Raw genomic sequence first — 13,623 nt, forward strand, 5'->3', positions numbered from 1 at the left:
AAGTAACTGAAGTAAACTCACGCTGTTCCTGCACTGCCTTGCATCACACATGGGCATTAAAATGAAACCGAGACAAGTTCTGGTCCCTGCAGAACGCCCTGTTTCACGTCACGCTTTGTATCCAGTGGAATTGTTCTCATAATAAACCCCTCCCGAGGGAACGCTGGATTCCCAAAAGCACGGCTGTTTGTTTTAAGTCCTTCAGCAAATACCACACACTCCGCCGTGATTGGACCCAGAGAGGGTCGAACACCCATGTCTCCAAAGAAGCCCAAACAAGACAAAAATGTTCCTTCTTGATAACCACAAATGTTCTCGGCCGCCTGCTTGTGTAAACTCTGCTTTCTCTTTCAGGATCCTTCACCACATGAAGGGAGCACAGAGCCCTTCTCAAACAGCAGTGAACCCTGAGAAGAAGACTTGATTCAACCCTTCCTGAGGAAGAGATGGTGCTCTTCCTGGGGAGGTCGCCAACCTCTTCCGACTGTGACTCCCGAGCTCCCAGGCACTGACCTGTAGACCTTCACTGTCACACTCAAGTCTCACCAGCTCACACCTCCGCCTCTCCTTGTTCCGCTCTCAACAAATCACCATGTCATCAGCGAACATCATCATCGGCACATGATCTCTCCAGTGTTGGACGGGTCTGCACCTTACTAGAGGGTCTTCCAGGAGACATCCTGACACAATCCACTTCAGCTCCTTTCTGTTAATGCAGGGGAGCCACGGCTCTACCTTGAGTCTCTCACGGACGTCCCAGCTTCCACCCTTTCATAAGGAGATCAAGTCAAATGATTAAAAATGCGGCAAGGTATCATTCAAAACTCTTACTTACTCCAACGGATTAACAGAAGATGAATTGAACTGCTGATTTTAGGCTTAAAATTGTCTTCAAACTCTCCCCATCACATCTCTGACGTTCCTCGTAACCTTTATTTTTAGCAGAGCAGCTGCTGGTGGGTTAAAAGTCGGATCCCTCTGCGCTTGCGAGGCCGACAACCTGGCAAACACGGGGCGAGCAAGAGCCGCCACACGCGCGCTCCCCGTTATCTTGTAACCCGCGACAGCATGGTCACAACACTGCTGTTTCGTCTGGTCGGTATCACTTCAGCTCCAGAGAGTGGAGCATGACCCGACCTGATTCCTCCAAACGTTCCAGGAAGCGGCAGTGCAAACGCTCAATTACTTTTTTTTCCCTCAGATCTGAAAAGAGTCTGTCAGAGTGGTGATTAAGTTGGTGTTAATGACTGCTGATTCTCATATCGCCTCAATGATTTTTCCACTCGGAGCCAAAGCATGAAAACCAACTCTGGTATTAACATCAATTTGGACATTCCACTGCAGGAACTGTGGATGCAGAAATGCAGCTCTGCAACTCGTGTTACCGATGTTACAAGTAACAATGTCCCTTTGAGCCGAAGGTCTTTTCTATCTGCAAAAAGGCTGTGATCCAAATAAGGAGATGTGCTGGATGAAGCCAAACCATCATGTTGCTTTTAAGAGGTGAAGTTTAGATTAGGGAGGGGGCAGAGTGGTAGCCAAGGCAGGGAGTGGCGGAAGGGGTGAAGAGTGGGAAAGGGCTGTCTCCAGTCATATTAAAGTCCTACTGAGCTCCTCTGACTCTCACTTTGCATCCTCCTCTCTCCTCCATCGGCTCCTCTCCTCTGATCAGCAGGAGATCTTCTGCTCTTCCTCTTCACCCAGAGATTATTTCCCTGAAGCTTCCGAGCTGCCACCATGGAGGCCATCAAGAAGAAGATGCAGATGCTGAAGCTGGACAAGGAGAACGCCATCGACAGGGCCGAGCAGGCGGAGACCGACCAGAAGGCAGCGGAGGACAAATGCAAGCAGGTGAGACACCACAAAACCGCTTTCCAAGCCTCCACAAATCACAAATCTTTGAGATGCAATAACTATAATACTTCAGTTCCAACATATTGCTTTCCAATTTTACAATGTTAATTGACTTTTTACTTTTTTTCACTTCTATCACTTCTGTGTATCTAATAGCTTTATCAAAAATACAGCATGGTTTTTTTTTCTCCAGTTTTTGTCTCACATATTTTGTAAAATTGTCTCACTTAAATTGAGACAAGATCCATCACCTCCTGACCCTGGATTGCTGGGAATATCTATCATAGTTGATAGTGTTCCCAATAAGCAAAGAAAGTTGTGCTGGTAAAATTGGTGACAAAAAAAGTCACAAGTTGTAGTAACTGTTGCAGTACAGAATGAGTTGTGGTCTAAAATCCAAACTGGAGTAGTTGTTGCAGTACACGATGACGTGACGATGATGTTACCGTACTGGTGATTGTTGTGCAGTTTAAGTTGTTGCACTGTTGTTCGTGTAGTTGTGAAGTTGTTGCATTGTAAAATGAAACGCAATAGCTGAAGCAGCGCAGAATGCGTAGTAGAAGTAGTTGGTGCACTTAAGTATGAGTAGAAGAGAAGTCTGAGATGGAGTAGCTGGTGCAGTGCACTATGAATCGTGTTGACTTCATCATGAGTCTGGTTCTGCTCAAGGTTTCCTCCCACTGATGACAAAGATTAGTAAAGAAAGTTGTTTTGTTTTTGCTCTCTCATACCAGAGAAGCACTTACAGAGCTCAAACCACCACCGATAAGGAATCATTTTTTAGAACCCCAGGAACCACAGGGTGATCCGGATCACTCCCAACATGGAATCATTTGTTCCTTGTCCTATCTCAAACATTCCCTGTAAATTTCACTCAAATCCATCCTTCATTTTTCCGGTTATTTTGGACGCAGACAGGCAAACCAGTGCAATGGGAAACGTAACCTCCTTGGCGGAGGAAATCTCAACGCTTGTGCAGCGTGGAATCACTGAGCGAGAGTCGTCATTACAAGCCTTTCGATGGTCTTGGTGAGCAGTAACAAGCTCATGTTAACCAACACATGGCGGCTCCGCAGCAGCTGATCTGATCTCTGGGGCCACTGATGGAGAAGATGCTGCCGCTCCTGCGGGGGGTGAAATACCAGAGTAAAGACTGTGGTTTCCTAAAAGCCTCACACAGGTTTAAGCACTTCTTCTACCCCAGCTGCTGCTGCACTTCAACAGCCAGCATCCTCCTCTGAGTCATGACCGAGGAAAATAAGCCGACTCCGTCTGCACGGCCATATTTGGGGTGAGGGAGCAGCCGCTCGTCCAACACAGTGATGTTTATTGGGCTCTGAGGGCTGTGAAGGTTAACAGTGGAGTGGTTCCCCTGCCAGAGTGGACCCTTGTTGCATTGCTCTCTGAGGCGTCTGATGAAGCTAAAACACTGAAGCTCCGCTCTGAGTATCTGCCAGTTGTGAGAGAGTCAGTGGTGGAGATACCAGGTTGTCAGTGAGAGGATGGACAGGATCAGAAATGAGTCTACAGTTCGAGAGGACAGATGGTTTGTGGAGCGGAGAGAGTGATGGACTGGAGAGGAAGAGGAGAACCAATGTGTGACAAGACGCTTCAACTTTAACTCTTTACAGCCTATAATCTCACTTCCGACCATGACCATGACTTAACTGGAGTCAGTTCAACGAAATTCAAATATTCAATGTTGCTCTCCCACTGAGTGACTAATATGAAATGTCACCACTGTGGCTCTATAGTTCCTGATAAAGATGTAGCCTGGACCGGTGTGTTCTGGTTGTGGACTCACAATAACAGAAGGTCATCACAGTTGACCAATAAGAGATAAAGTCCAGAGCTAGGAAGCGACGGCTGTCATGAGTGAATGGAGTCATTAAAACATAATCCAAGGTCTAAAAGGGTCTGGGAATGGAAGGAGAGTGCGCTGGGCTCCGCTTTGGTCCAGGGCCGGGGGCCCCAGCAGGATCAGCACCTCTCAGTATCAGGATCACAGCAGACAGACTTGGGCGACCCATTCAGCAGCACATTAGTAAGCAGAGTGGGTTCTTGGGCCGCAGTATTATATCCCCCGAACCCCCAGGGAGGGAGCGTTTGTCTCCGGCACTGAACATATGGACCTCAGCAGGAACAGTCAGCCTGAAATCCAAGATGACTCTGCCACTCGGTGGCGCTTGGATGTCAGTGGTCCGCGCTGCGACGGAGGTGCTGTCTTTGCTATTCTGGGCCGCCTGAGACAGGACCCCCGAGAGTGGGGGGAGTTGTGTATTTACACAATACACAACCAAGTGAAGTCTGAAAACAGACCGTGGTTCAAGATCAAGGATTAGAATGTGCAAATTGAAAAACAACTTCCAGAAAATCACAGGGTTTTTCTGGATTATAGAGGCGTCAATGAACAGATTAGGGTGCCGAACGTGTCACACACAAGACGTTTAAGAGCAGCGACATTACAATGGACAAGTTGTGTCTTTGCAGAACTGTAGTATTGATGTTGTAATTGTTGCACTGCAGTATGCATGCTAGCAGCTCTTGCTGTGTTTCATTATGGGCACTTGTAGTGTTAGATGTTATTGCAGTGCAGTATGGGAAGTAGTAGAGTTGTTACAATGTTATATTACCAGAAGTAGTTCGAGTAGCGCAGTATGGGTTGTAATCGCCGTAGACTAGTATTAGTTGAGGTAGATGTTGTTGCAGTGCAACATGGGAAGTAGTGGTTGTAGTGTAGTGTGTGAGCTGAGGCATGTTGTTGTTGTGCAATATGGGTAGAAGTAAATGTGTTGCAATGTTATATTACAGGAAATAGTCTTGTAGTATGGGTTGTAGTATCCGTAGTACTAGACTACGATGAGTGGACGTTGGTGTTGTTGCATTGCAGTGTGGGAAGTAGTAGTCACTGTAATGTAGAATAAGTCATTGTAGTGTAGATTCTGTTGCAGTACACTATGTATAGCAGTAGTCGTAGTGCAATGTGAGTTAACTTTGACGGTGTTGCAGTACAGTATTGTGTAGTCGTTGTTTTGTGGTGAGTGTTTTGTGGTTGAGGTAGATGTTAGTACAATATGGATATTAATAGTCACTGCAGTCAGGTGTAAGTTGGAGCGGCAGCAGACTGGTTTCAGTGAAGGTCCTGAACATGAAACTGAAGCTGGTGTGTCCTCACTGCTGCACCAACCACCTTCATTCCACAGAGTTAGCCCCATTTATTTTCCCTGTCCTCTTAAGTGGATGTGATGTTTTCATTCCGTCAGCTGGAGGACGAGCTGCTGGCCCTGCAGAAGAAGCTGAAGGGAACCGAGGATGAGCTGGACAAATACTCGGAGGCCCTGAAGGACGCTCAGGAGAAGCTGGAGCTGTCTGAGACCAAGGCCACAGACGTGAGTCCAATGTTCCAGCCTCACCATGCACCGACCATCCTCACTGAAATATAAACTCTGATAAGAGTGGGAGAAGCGTTTGAACCTCAGAACATTCCGAGGCTCCACTCGCTTGTGTCGAGCTTCCAGGAAGAAGCTGAGCGACACTGCTGTTGGAAAGACGCTCGCCATGTTCTAAAGCAAACAAAGGGAACGTTGCAGTCCTGAGGTGGAGGATGAGTTTCCTCCGCTGGACAGGAAACACATCCTCTGTTTCATTGCGAGCGACTTCGACTTCCTCTCACTGTGGCTGAGCAAAGTTTCAGACCTTCTGAGGGACACACTGAGTTGTTCTGGAAACATTCCATCCATCCCTCATGTGGTGTCCCGCAACAGACAGTCTCGGGGTCACTCCATTTTCATTTAAATACTTTCAGCTGAACCTCACAGTTCTAATTTCCTCTGAATATTTCAGTTCTTTCTCACACTTGACTTCAGTCAAATTACTTTTTCTTCAGTAGAGTTACAAAAAAATAACAAAAAGGAAACTGTCTCATGGGTTGATATATTATGACATTTGCACTTTTGTTTATTATATATAACAGTTTATGCTACATATAATATTACAAATATATTTAAATATAGTTAATTAAAAAATATTTTTTATTATTTAATAATAAGGTAATATTTACATTTTTTGACTGTTGACCCCAGTATCTTGCTTTTTACTGCTTTTTTTGACATAATAATTCAATTTAAAATATTTATTCATCCATCCCAAATATGACTAAATGCACCTTCAACGCAATATATTTTCACTTTGACTTTTTATTGATTTTATTTCTGACACAAATCAATTCCAGCTTTTATAATTCAGTATTTTACTGTATTTATGAGTGTCACCCAACTTAATAATTCAGAATAAAATAGTCATTTAGAAATGTATGTTAACTGGTAACTTTCTCTGTAAATTTCTTTTAAAAAATAAGTAAGATAGAAACAGATAAATTGATTCATAAATAAATGTCATTATATTTTGGCCATTTTCACAACCTCGTCTAATTCAAAAATTGAAAATAAATAAAGAAAAAGAAGGTAAAAAAAAAGTGAAGCTTTTCTGAAGATGTTGAATATGAAAAGGCCCATAATGGAGCCCTGAGGAACAACAGGGCTCCAAAGAAGATGGAAACACACTTCCATTGAAGGCATGTGACTTCACCACCTGACTGGATCTGGAGGTGATCCGCTCGGTCCGAGTCTGGGTCCAGGTGAAACTCCCACCAAAGACGGGCGTGAGGCATGGATGGCTCACTCGCGTCTGCCTCAAGCTCAGACAAAACCAGGCCAGTCTGCAGCCGACCAGGAATGTCAGGAATGCAGCGAGAGCAAACAGAGAAGCCCAGATTGCAGCGTCTAATGAAATCAGTGTTGTGGCCTGCTGGAGATACCATCTTCCCTGTGGCCCGGCGGCTCATACCTGGTCAGCATGGAAGTGACCGGTCGCTGTTATTGATGGCTCATGAATGTTGCCTCAGACTGAATTAGACTCGAACACCCTGAGAAGTTGAGCTCATTATAACCTGAAATTTCCTGTAGTGTAGTGGCTTTCTGTTGTAGTTTCAAATAATTCAGCATCACCAAACAGGTTCAAATTTTATTGAATTGAAATCATATTATGGAATTATTTATCAGGATTTATTTCAATTTTTATTTTCCTTAACAATAGGATGGGCTCATATTTATTTTCATTTTTCCCCTTCTATTTTCATATATTTAATTTCAGAACTGCTGACAGATGATCTGTCACATGGTCGACTCATTAATTCCATTTTAATTAATAATAAATTCTTAATATCTGTTGATTGTGGAGTCATAAAAGTGCATCGATTGAACTTTTATATTACACCCTATATATCTTATTGTACTACTATTTTCTCTTGTGTTACTACATTTTTAAACTCTTAATTTCAACTTCTCTCATAGAATAATAAAATAGAGGAACATTTAATTCATTTATTGAATTGTAACTCTGAATAAATTATAATAGTCAAGGACTTCTTATGTGTCCTTTTTTTTAATTTAAACTACCTACATTTTTTAATAGAATATTTTCCCCTTCTCTCCTAATTTAATTTTTTCTCCTCAACATCATCGTCGTGGCTTTTGGTTCAGAACATTGGAGTCAGGTGAGGTTTCCTCTGGATCGTTCATGTTTGACCCTCAAACCGGACGACTCTGGCGGGGTCTGGGGTGCGGGGTGGCCCCGGGAACGGTGACGAGGATGTGGGCTGCTGAAGGAATGTGTCGCCACCTTATGGCTGCAGGTCACGAAGGCACCTAAATCAATTAACATTCCTGCCCGCCCCACTCCTCCCTCTCTCCGCTTCATGGCTGGACGATCTTAAAGATCTCTTCACGTCATGACTCGGTTAATCGTCAACCCTATGACTCATCCTCCAGTCCGGACCTTTGTCCTCCTCAGTCAGAGCGCCTTCCTCCCATTCTCCTTCAGACGCGCAGCGCAGTCGACTACACACCTCTTTCTGTCGACGGAGGGAAAGAGCGACCCCTCCTAAATCCTGTGATGTCATCTGAGAGCAGCTAAGTCCACGGGATTGGAGGATCTCGCCATAAAGTTCCTGAGAACATTCGGCCCCTTTCCTCCCACATCGGCACGTCCCTTGTTTCCTGCCGGGAGAAAACTTCCACCCTCAGGTCGCGGAGTCGCTCGCATCAGCTGCCTTTCTCCGTCCGACTCCACCAACGACTCACAATGGAGACGGTGAAGAAGAAGATCCAGGCGCTTCAGGAGCAGATAGACCAGGCGCACCAGCACGTGGAGAGCGTCCAGAGGGAGTTGGACGAAGAGCGGCAGGGTCGGGAAAACGTGAGCCTCACCCCCCTTCTATTTCCTCTGCTTCACTGTTGACCCCAGAAACGTCGACAGTCGTTCGCGTTTGCGGTTGTTTCGGGTGGATCTGGGCAGTGAGCGGAAACACGCCCTTCATCTGAATGAGAAGCCACGACAACAGCGCGCCGCCGCCGCCTCACCGCGCTTCAGGTGTTCAAATATTTGGACTCGCTGGTCCAATGTTTTCTCGTGAATTCCCCCCCGGGAGCAGGAAAACCGGGCAGAGAGAGAGAGATTCAGCATAAGCCTGACCTTTTTTTTCCGGCCAAAATATCAAACGCAACTCTCAGAAATGTCCCAGTTTTGTTCCCATTAGTGGCGCATTAGACGATGGAAAGAAAATCTGGAGAAAAAAAGTTTTTTTTGAAATCCATTCAAATAATTATGGCTGAAAGAAACTTCCTAGACTTTCACATGTATATACATAGAATTTTTTTTGTATATAGTTTTTTTAGTGAAGACCAGTAAAATGTTAAGTGAAAAATAAATTGCTATATAAAATTCTAACAATAATAAATAATAATGATAAATTAAATAATCACTACACACAAGTAGTTTGAACTAAAATTTTACATGTGCAATGCAATTATTATGTAAAATATTCCAAATAGTTATTGGGATGAAAAACATATTAACATAAATGTGCTACAAATTGTTCACATTATAGTAATAAAACAGTCATAAAGTTGCATGGTTTTTATAAAAAAATTGTAATTTGTTTGCTTCCTCTCCATTTTCCGGTGAATCCAGGAGCTGAGTCATTGGTGAGAGACTCAGCCTAGAGCTTCTTCCTGTTTGTCAGCACACGCTGAGGGAACCCAGCAGACCTCTTTATTGATATCATTCGCTCCACAGCTTTATTAGATCACGACACAGTGACCTGAGTCCAGTTGAGTCCATCGGAGGCTGAACGCATCCATCTGGGGACGGAGCAGACCTTCTGGATTTCTTCCCAAGATGACGTGTCTTCTCTCTAACAGGCAGAGGGCGAGGTGGCCTCTCTGAACCGCAGGATCCAGCTGGTGGAGGAGGAACTGGACCGTGCTCAGGAGAGACTGACCACGGCCCTGCAGAAGCTGGAGGAGGCTGAGAAAGCTGCGGACGAGAGCGAGAGGTGACTGTCATCAGGTCCTCAGCCATCGCATGACCACGTGATAGCTGGGTCTAATCTATGAGGTCACACTCGAACATGAAAGAGCGTCATGCTAGTTAGCAGTTAGCTGCTCATCTCCAAATGTGGCAGGAAACTCACAGCCGCCACCTCCCGCTATGAAAACAGTTCAGTCAGTTGTCTCCCACCTCGGGCAGCTCATTTCACTGGACACCAAACTGCTGTGCCTCATGTTGTCTCCTGTCTCACAAACACGAGCCTTCCAAGGAAAGATGATCTTCAACTTTCTTCATCGTCATCTTCCTCCTCTCCCCATTAGAGGCATGAAGGTGATCGAGAACCGAGCCATGAAAGACGAGGAGAAGATGGAGATCCAGGAGATGCAGCTGAAAGAGGCCAAACACATCGCTGAGGAGGCCGACCGCAAATACGAGGAGGTAAAACAGCCGGCCTCACCAGAAGCTCTGCGGACTTCTAATACGGCTGGTGCGGCGATTCTAGGTGGCCCGTAAGCTGGTGATCCTGGAGGGGGAGCTGGAGAGAGCTGAGGAGAGAGCGGAAGTCGCTGAACTGTGAGTATGTCAACGCCCCCCAACAGTCACCGGAAACTTCTTATACACTCATGGACAGTTTGGAAATCGGATGGTGTTGTGACAGACGATTTTAAGGAGAGGCGTCCAATAATTCACTTTTGGGTCAAAGAGAAAATCTTGTTGAAGCAAGAAAATATTCATGAAATCCATTAAAAGTGAAGATGGTGTTCACTTTTCAGAATGTTGATTCATCCCCAGCTCTTTTTCTGGGCTCCTCCTTAGATCTTTAATATGGCCTCACTATTTTCCTTCAAAAAGTAAAAAGGTGGAATCAAATTTTAAGTTGAAAATATTCTGACCGTCATGTCAACTCTCTGGTGGAGATGAAGGCATTTCACTTTTGTGTCCAGAGAAGCCGGGTGAGGTGCTATCTTCTCCTCGATGGTTCCTCAGTGCACGCTTGTGGCGTGTCCACCTGGGAGGAGGGTCTGGGTCTGACCCAGGACAGGCAGGAGGGCTCTCAGTTTAGGTTGCTCAGATCCAGGAGAACGTCTTGTACCTGTTGATGTGACTGCAGCTGCTCAGGTCGTTCCTCACAGCCCTCTCTTCCCCGCTGTGATGCAGGAAGTGTGGAGACCTTGAAGAAGAGCTGAAGAACGTCACCAACAACCTCAAGTCTCTCGAGGCCCAGTCTGATAAGGTGAGTCAGCCATCTGCTGTTGCTTCATCAAAGATTCCTGGTTTCACAAGGGTCGTGTTCAGACCTGCTCCTGCGTTCAGGCCGGGTGATCTGGTGAATTGTTGGCTTCGAGTGCGGGCTTGTTTCTGACTCAGCTCGAGTGAAGAGCTTCGGTCTGAGCCTCCAGTGGCCACTTTGTTTTGGGTTGTCCACCTCAGTGACGGTCCATCGTGGCCTGAAGATCATTTCTCCTGAAGAGCCACCTCAATCGTGCTATTTAAACTACAGTATCCCGAAGGATCATCTGTTTTCACACTCAAATTTTTCGCCTTTTCAAAATGTAAATCAGAAACTACGTTGTTAAAAGTCACCACATTGACTGTGTATTTATATTTGTGAACGAATTAAACGACGCCGTGGGAAATAGTACTCCGAGTGAGCTGCGTGCGAGTCTAAACTAGAATAAATATTTGAAAACTTAGTCTGTTTCTTAAAAGAGCCAGTTTGTCCTCACATGACTGTTTTGATACTTTAAATTAGCCTCCAGGTTCCAAACACTGGAAACACTACAAATCTCAATCTGCGTATTTACACTGGTGTCTCTGCTCCCTGCAGTACTCTGAGAAAGAAGACAAGTACGAGGAGGAGATCAAGGTCCTGAACGACAGACTCAAGGAGGTGAGTGACGTCTCTCCCAGCTCCTCAGACTTCTGAGGTCTGTCGTGACTCACTGTCTGTCTGTCCTCAGGCGGAGACTCGCGCCGAATTCGCTGAACGAACAGTTGCCAAGCTGGAAAAGACCATAGATGACTTAGAAGGTACGAGAAACTCATGCATGGAGCTTCTGTTCTTCTTCTTTTTAAAGCTTTATGAATGAGTGTTAGTGGTAAGCTGCGAAAGCACTGAAAAATTAATGAAATATATTCATTTAATTTATGAATTTAATATAAACTATCACATCCAATGCTCTCAATAGCTACATCGCTTTCCTCTTCACAAATGTTAAAAATAACCCTGCAATTAATATAAAAATATTTTAGATTTGTGTTTTGTATTAACATTTTCACAGATTAAACTCATGAACATTGTACCTGACAATAATTATAATAAAAGCTTTCTACCACTACTACTACTGCTGCAGCTGCGACTGATAATAATACAAATTTAAGGAAAAAATAAATACCAAAGTCGCATCACAAATATTGAAACACCAAATCTAAATTTGACTAATAACACTAATAAATAAAATTGCAATTTTAAACTCTAATCAATAACAAAACGTTATTATACATTTAAATAATGACACATTGAATAAATAAAGTAGCTTGGTAAATAAAAGAAAGATGGAAAATTTATAATTAAAGAAATTTTATTAAATGAAAAGTACAATATACTTTTCAAAATTATATACAAAATATGTTTGGTATATTTTTACAGGGATATGTCATGAGAAATAATAATAATTTAGTTACATATCAATAATTTATCTGGGTAAACATCAACTACAACAACACAAGATAATAGCACTAGTACTACTTAGTATTAGTAGTATATGAGTATAAATTACTAATACTATACTATAAATATTTATAGTAGTATATCAATACTACTATAAATATTTATATAGCACTATATAAACATTTATATACAATGTATATAAATATATGTATATACATTAATGAATATATGACTATTTTATATACTATAAAAAGTTAATCATGTAATTCTATAAATATTTTTAAAAACAACAAGTCAAATTGTTAGATTGGGCGGTGATTATACTAAACAGAGTAGTGAAATAAGATAATGCTTTTAAATGAGAACAGAATAATAGATAGAACTCAAGATTCAGAGAACAGCAGGTAATTTAAAAAAAGTTCCACTGTTATTGTTGTTATTATTATTATTATTATATGTGACTGACTTTTCCTTCTTTCTGACTCTCTATTTCTCCGCCTCTTCCCGCTCTTCCTCTCGGCCTGCGCGACCTTTCTTCTGCAGACGAACTTTACACTCAGAAGCTGAAGTACAAGGCCATCAGTGAGGAGCTGGATCATGCCCTCAATGATATGAACACCTTGTAAACCCTCTCACCTCACCTTTCACTTTCCCTCTCTCTCTGAATGAATGAAAGCACTTTGTCCTCCCTGTCAAGCCAAATAAACTTTTTTTCTCTCTCTCTCCGCTTGTCGCCTTCTTTTCTCTTCTGAGACTCGGCTGCTGGTCGAGGGCCCTCTGGTTAACACACATCTCTCCATTGCAGAAAGCCTTTCCTGTGCAAAGGAGCAGAACGTTGAGATGCACCAGCAACTGGACCAAACGCTGCAGGAGCTCAACAGCCTGTAAGAGGTTGAGCCGCGGCAGCAATCCTCTCAATGCCATCCATTCCATGTTATTACTCTCTGTTCATGTGATGAGTGTTTCCCTCTATGTATTTATGCGTCTTTTGTTTCCCACCCCTTTGTTTAAAAAAATGGTTGAGGGTCCATTTGAAGAAAAAAAAAACCGACTTCAGTGCTGGAAATGTTGTTGTGACCAAACATGCACAAATAAAAATGGTGACAGAGTGAATCATGGTGATAAGGAATGTGTTTTTTGTGCGAGTCTGAATGTGTCATGGTTCCTCATCGTTCCGTCTGGAGGTGAGATTCAGTTTTATTATCCTGTGTGGGCTTGTCGTGTGTCGACTCACTTTCCCTGCCTGTGTTTCCTCACCGTCTCACACACAGACCGACAGTGAGTCCATTGTTACTCTAAATTAATTTGTGTAACCTTCAGATTAGGTAATGTCTTATTGCCTCTAGGCTGAAAAAGCTCTTTTAATTTCCTTTCCGATGATGCCTGCGACTTCTTTGGACCAAAGCCATGGCAGTAAACAAAACAATATTCATAAATAATAATTACAATCACTCAAGTATTATCACAGTACTGCACTTGTATTCAAAGTACTGAAACGCCAATGTGTTTTTAATGAAGAAAAAAATGTTTCATGGGCTTGGTCGAAAAAAAACAAACCCAAAACGTTCATAATTCATGTCATATAAATATAGATGTTTTTTTAGTAAATAAAATGTTCACGAGCCGTTCATCCGGTGTCAGGTTCTACTTCCGGCCAGAAGCGAGTGAGACGGACGGGATGACGTCACTTCTCTTCTTCGGCGGGCGGG

At 43.5% G+C, this 13,623-nt stretch overlaps 1 protein-coding gene across 4 annotated transcripts; it reads left to right on the forward strand.

Moving 5' to 3' along the window:
- The first annotated feature begins 673 nt into the window (after positions 1–673).
- On the forward strand, positions 674–13,021 carry LOC128770130 (tropomyosin alpha-1 chain-like). 4 transcript variants are annotated; one of them, XM_053884423.1, is made up of 10 exons: positions 674–811; positions 1,676–1,851; positions 5,118–5,243; positions 9,114–9,247; positions 9,564–9,681; positions 9,746–9,816; positions 10,402–10,477; positions 11,072–11,134; positions 11,205–11,274; positions 12,720–13,021. In XM_053884423.1, exons 2-10 carry the CDS (start codon positions 1,738–1,740, stop codon positions 12,800–12,802), a joined length of 855 nt encoding a protein of 284 aa, XP_053740398.1. In that variant the 5' UTR covers positions 674–811; positions 1,676–1,737; the 3' UTR covers positions 12,803–13,021. The 4 variants fall into 4 exon arrangements, with proteins under 4 accessions (XP_053740398.1, XP_053740397.1, XP_053740400.1 ...); XM_053884422.1 differs by lacking the exons at positions 674–811; positions 12,720–13,021 and adding an exon at positions 12,458–12,643 and having other exon boundaries at positions 1,703–1,851; XM_053884425.1 differs by lacking the exons at positions 674–811; positions 1,676–1,851; positions 5,118–5,243; positions 12,720–13,021 and adding exons at positions 7,530–8,109; positions 12,458–12,642.
- Positions 13,022–13,623: the final 602 nt, after the last annotated feature.

This window comes from Synchiropus splendidus, chromosome 13, assembly GCF_027744825.2.
Source record: "Synchiropus splendidus isolate RoL2022-P1 chromosome 13, RoL_Sspl_1.0, whole genome shotgun sequence".
NCBI classification, from domain to species: domain Eukaryota; kingdom Metazoa; phylum Chordata; class Actinopteri; order Syngnathiformes; family Callionymidae; genus Synchiropus; species Synchiropus splendidus.

Coding starts and splice junctions, on each gene's coding strand:
- LOC128770130 (XM_053884423.1), top strand. CDS start 1,738: ATGGAGGCCATCAAGAAGAAGATGCAGATGCTGAAGCTGGACAAGGAG. Junction 9,682..9,745: donor CCGACCGCAAATACGAGGAG/GTAAAACAGCCG, acceptor CGGCGATTCTAG/GTGGCCCGTAAGCTGGTGAT. Junction 9,817..10,401: donor AGAGCGGAAGTCGCTGAACT/GTGAGTATGTCA, acceptor GCTGTGATGCAG/GAAGTGTGGAGACCTTGAAG.